The following is a 5,405-nucleotide window of genomic DNA, read 5'->3' on the forward strand; positions in this document are numbered from 1 at the left end:
CCACCGCTTCTCATCCTTAGCTACTGGCTCTGGCTTGGGTCCTGAGCAAGAGTCCCCTTCAGAGGTCTCGTTTCACTCTTCTGTTCTAGAGGGATCTCTTGCCTCAGATTTTAAAGGGTAGAGGTAGGTATTAGGTACTCAACCTTGGTCAGAGCCTAAGAGTTCCCAGAAATCTAGGAAGCCTTGCTCACAGTACTTCAAAAATGAGGCTTTTTCTCGAGCTTCCAATCCTGAGTCCCTACTTCCTCCCACCTAAGTGTCATTGCTACAAGAACTGCTCCTCTGAGCTGTGGTGGCAGCAGAGGCCCTGACATTCCCCCCACCAAGTGTTCCTGTTTGGTTCCTACCACCAGGCCACAGACGGGTGTGTCTTTGTCCTAACCAGGATATAAACTTGCTAGGCTGGCTTGGCAGGGTGACAGTGCCAGCCCTGGGCCTCAGGCACACCTTCTGTTCTTCTACATTCCTTTGGACTAGGTTTGTGGATGTGACCTAAAGACCAGAGAAGTCTTTGGTTCTCAACAACATTCAACCACCTCAAAGCCCATGTCAGAGCTGCTAGCTGTTCCTTAAAGACCAACCCTAGAAGGGTACCTGTGATGCTGGCACAGATGTCCCTGTGATTAGGGCCACTGGGTTCAAACTGTGCTCCCCTCTTGGCTCCTCGTTGGCTCCAGCTGGCAGGAGGCTGGACTCAGTCAGCTGTAGGGCTGACATTTCCTCCTGCCTGTTTGATTGGCAGGTCCCCATAGAAGAGAGTAGCAGCAGGGTGGAGCTGCTCTGCTTCCCAGCCTGGGTCACCAAATTCAGTACAGAGATGTAGGTTAACCCTGACCATGCCAGCCTATAGGCAAACATTCTTCCTTGGGCAGTGGCTGTCTGATCTTAAAGGTAACAGATCCTGGGGGCACTGAGCTCTGACTAATAATGCAGCATGTGAGTCAGAGTGCAGTCAGTTCTGAGCCATCTGCTCCCTGAGGGGGAATGTTCTTAAGCTATGTTGAGGTATCCTTCTCAGTATCAAATGTAGCCAGTGACTCTCCTATCCCAGGGGATGGTCAAGGATTCCTTAGGACACTAATAGTCCTCTAACCTGGGCTTTAAAGGCTATATGAGCTCAGTCCACTAAGGGAATCAAGAAGGGCAACTGAACACATGTACCCACCCACCTCCCACTGCCTCCTCATCCCCTGCTTGCCTCAACCTGGGGACTGGTTTATTAGGGAGTTAGGTAGAACTCTGACTCCACTTAGAGATGTCAAAAAACAAACACCATAGTCCTTAAACAGCAGACGGAAGCCAAAGTAGGTTTCTCATCCATTTAACTAGAAGTTCTATCTGTCCTGAAAGCTGTAGCTCTAATATCCCCTGACTAGGATCTGGTCAGAGCTTGCCAACCCTGTCCCCTTTACCTGTTCCATCCAGGGCTCTCTGCCCCAGGCCTCCTGGAATCCCAGCATCCAAGTATGAAAGGTCAGGTCAGCCTGAAGGCTCTGAGGCCCTGCCCCCACACCCTCTGCCTCACAGACCCACTGTGAGGTCAGCACCTTCCAGTGAGTTCTGTCTAGAGGTGTGTGGTGGGGCTGGGGGCTGGACATGGCCCCCTGTCCCCAGCCTGACTCCGGCCCAGCTGGCAGCCCCCTTGGCCTGATATATCTGTCCCTTTTGTTCATCCCTGCTTCAGGTGCCTCCTCCCAGTAGTCCTCCAGCCATATCCCCTCCCTTTTCCAGGCAGGGCAAGCCATCTGTGTCCTTCTGAGGGCCACAGGGTGGGGGGTGGACCTGAGGTCCTCCACAGGCAGATGACTGCCCCCTGGTCTTGTGGCTTTGTTTCTGCAGCTGGAACCTACTGTGAATGCAGCCTTGGTCTCAGCCGGGAGGCCCTTATTGCCCTCATTGTGGTGCTGGCTGGCGTCAGTGCCAGCTGCTTCTGTGCCCTCCTTGTTGTGGCGATTGGTGTCTTTCGGGCCAAGGAGTGCGTGAGCTGGGAATGGGCACAGCGGGAGCGAGGCCTTACAACTGGCCCTGGGCTGTTAGCCATGCGTTGAGAGGCCTCTGCCTGGGGTGGTGTGACATGAGAGGCTGGGGCAGTGTTTTCCGTGCTGTGTGTGGGTGTGAGGGTTATAGGAAGATGGGCCAGGGGACTTCCAGGCACATAGAATGAGCATTTCTCCAAAGTTTACACCTGCCTTTGTCCCCCTCAGTGACATATGCCTTGGACACTCGGAAAGTGGGTAAGTGTGTCAGAGAAGTCTCAAGGGTGAGCTGTGTCCTCTCTCTGTCCCCTCTTGGAAGTGCAGCTCACAGTTGTGTTGAGAGCGATATCCTCAAGGGCTGGCCTCCCCTGGGTGGCCAAGGCCTTGTTGGATCATGCTAATGTAGTCTGTCATGCAGGTTGGTGGGGCCCTATGGGGCCCAGGAAGATCACATAGACCTGCACACGGTGCATGTGGAGTCTCACATCATGGACCCTGATGTGGAGGTATCCATGATGCAGTCCTTGGAGAACCAAGGCCTCACGACCTCGAATCCTCCTCTAGAGCCACCTTCATCTCCTCCCCCTTCTCCCCAACTTCCGCGGTAGTGGAGGGCTGCTAGGCTGGAGAATTAAACAGTATTTAGTGATTATGTGCTGTCCTTCTTGCATGTCCCTCAGGAGGTAATGTTTGTGCATGAATCATGGTGGCTGTCTCCACCCTGGGTTACTGAGCCACACCCTTGGGTTTCTAGCTCCTACTCCAGCTCTTTCCTGCACTTTCCTACTATTGGTCTTATAAAGATGACTGACCCTGGGTCCTCCCACCTTCCCAGATTCCCCAGGACAGGACCTATAAGCTGACAAACCAAAGGGAGCTGAACTGACCAAACAGGCCAGTGCCCTTTCCCCAGACACTGCCCTGGGGGGATGGAGGTCTTCCAAGGTGGAGAGGGTTGCAACAACTCTTTCCTACACTCCCTCTTTTGCCTTAGATGTACCGTCCCTCCTACACTTCCAGGTCTTTCCCTCTGCAGCCAGGTTCCATCATGTGTTTGCTTTCACCAATCTTTTGTCAAGAGACTGGGATTCTTTTAGGATCTCTGGGGTCCATTTGCTGAATAGGAATGGAATAGCAACTGGGGTGTGGAGCAAGGCACTGAGGCCTATATTCTATGCAGAATTGGTGGCTCTTTAGGTCTCAGTGGGGAAGCCAATGGTCTCATCAGCTCTATTCCGGGCTCAAGGCCAAGCCAAGACTGGAGCTCTGGACAGGTGGTTGGCAGTGCTGGGCATTGGCTCTGTGCCTAGCCCCCGCCCAAGTAGAGGAACCAGCAGTGGGACAGAAACTGTTGTGCTAGGGCAGGAGAGTTAATACTTGTGCAGGTGAGGCAGGGATAAGCGCTGGGTCACCTGGACTCTGAAGCCGCACAGGGATCAAGGTCCCCACGAGCTGCCTCCATGCGGGGTTCTTTTTTCTCGCGGCTTCTGCCGCAGCTCTCTCTACTGCTGCTGCTGTCGTTGAGTCGAGTCTGGACCCAGGAGCACATTGGAACTGCCCCTTCCAAATCCCCGGTGGCCCCCGAATGCCCCGAGGCATGTTCATGTTCACCAGGAGGCAAGGCCAATTGCTCCGCACTCGCGCTGCCCGCGGTACCAGTGGGCCTGAGCTGGCAAGTACGCTCACTACTGCTCGATCACAATCGCGTGAGCGCACTGCCTCCAGGTGCCTTCGCCGATGCAGGCGCGCTGCTCTACCTAGATCTGCGGGAGAACAGGCTTCGGTCGGTGCACGCGCGAGCTTTCTGGGGTTTGGGAGTGTTACAGTGGCTGGATCTGAGCTCCAACCAGCTGGAAACTCTGTCTCCTGGCACCTTCGCGCCGCTGCGTGCGCTGAGTTTTCTCTCCCTAGCGGGTAACCGGCTGGCACTACTGGAACCTTCGATCCTGGGCCCGCTCCCTTTACTGAGGGTGCTCAGCCTGCAGGACAATTCCCTATCGGCACTCGAGGCGGGTTTGCTGAATGGCTTGCCTGCCCTCGACGTGTTGCGCTTGCACGGCAACCCCTGGGCGTGCAGCTGCGCGCTGCGGCCGCTTTGCACCTGGCTGCGTAAGCACCCGCGTTCCACCTCAGGTGAGCCATCTGGGGCGCAGGACGGATAATGTTTGGTGCAATTGCTGCCATCTGACGCCGCTCCTGTATCCCGCAGAAACTGAGACCCTGCTTTGCGTGTCTCCAAGACTCCAGACGCTCAACCTACTCACAGCCTTTCCGGACGCCGCCTTCAAAAAGTGCACTCAGTCACTCGCAGCGAGAGACCTGGCGGTGGTCTACGCTCTCGGGCCGGTCTCTTTTCTTGCCAGTTTGGCCATCTGCCTGGCACTGGGCTCCTTTCTCACTGCCTGTGGTGCACGGCGCAGTCGTCGGCGCCGGAGCCCCACAGTGCGCCACTTACTAAGAAGAGAACTAGATCCCGAGGGTCCAGCCTCCCCGGAGGATGCTGGGAGCCCTGCAACTGTAGCTATCCAGGCCTAAGGGAATTGCGGCGGTTTCTAGCGCCCCTGCAGTGCTCTGCACTTTGAAAACTCCCCGCAAATCCCTGATCCTTCCTTCACATTCCCCGTAGGCGTCAACAATAGACAAAACCCGGAAACTTTCTGACATTCTTTTAGGCATCACCACTGAATACCGGGATTAGGGGTGGCTGTCCTGGTGTCCCTGGGGCAGCGCGGTGCTGCGCACCGGTGGCTCGGGGAAGGCACGCGCTTGGACACTGGGAGAGCTGGTCATGTACAGGGTGGTTGGTTGAGTGACACCAGACTGGGAGGCGGATGGCGCTCCCTGGTGCCCAAGGTGCGGGACTCATCACGAGCCAGCGTCTGAGGAAGCTATTGTGGCTGCAGGCAGAAGAGAAGGCTCAGCCCTCTTGGAGTCTGGAGCCCTAGATATCAGGGAGCCAGAGAGCACCCTGGGAAGTGCTGCCACTAGGGCAGTGAAGGCTAACCCTGGGAAAGGTCAGGGCCAACCCAGTGAATGGGGTGGGGAAATGTTGTGGGATGCAGCAGGAGAGAGAGGTGGAAATCAGGTTGCAGAGAGCAGGCGCTGGAGGAGGCTTGGGGTGGTGACCTAGCAAGCTGGGGCCATGGGCCCCGACTGTAGCTTGGGATAGTGGCTGGAGAAAGGATGAGGCTGCCATTTCTGCTCCAGACTCCTCCGACCAGGGCCACTTAGGCCCCTCACCCCACTGCTTTAGAGACCTCAGGGCCCTGCCTCTGCCGGAGCGCCCTGTGGCCCTGCCCAGCCGGCTCAGCTCTGGCCCATCCTCAGCCGCTCTGGTCCGCACCTTGGTCCTGCAGGGGCTGCCCGCCAGGCAGCAGAGCAGGCGGACGGGAGGCCCAGGGTGGGCAGTCTCTGGGGCGGGTGGGCTTC

General features: G+C 56.6%; 2 protein-coding genes across 2 annotated transcripts; both read left to right on the forward strand.

Annotated features, from left to right (window-relative positions):
- Positions 1-1,596: 1,596 nt before the first annotated feature.
- On the forward strand, positions 1,597-2,584 carry TMEM210 (transmembrane protein 210; the record flags this gene model as incomplete). Its single annotated transcript, XM_080927348.1, has 4 exons — positions 1,597-1,684; positions 1,840-1,975; positions 2,205-2,234; positions 2,395-2,584. 4 exons carry the CDS (start codon positions 1,597-1,599, stop codon positions 2,582-2,584), a joined length of 444 nt encoding a protein of 147 aa, XP_080783474.1.
- An 852-nt stretch (positions 2,585-3,436) lies between these two features.
- Positions 3,437-4,511, forward strand: LRRC26 (leucine rich repeat containing 26; the record flags this gene model as incomplete). Its single annotated transcript, XM_080927466.1, has 2 exons — positions 3,437-4,109; positions 4,186-4,511. The coding sequence occupies 2 exons, from the start codon at positions 3,437-3,439 to the stop codon at positions 4,509-4,511; spliced, it is 999 nt and encodes a 332-aa protein (XP_080783592.1).
- Between the last annotated feature and the right edge of the window lie 894 nt (positions 4,512-5,405).

Source organism: Micromys minutus (genome assembly GCF_963924665.1).
Source record: "Micromys minutus genome assembly, chromosome: 13".
In the NCBI taxonomy this organism is placed as follows: domain Eukaryota; kingdom Metazoa; phylum Chordata; class Mammalia; order Rodentia; family Muridae; genus Micromys; species Micromys minutus.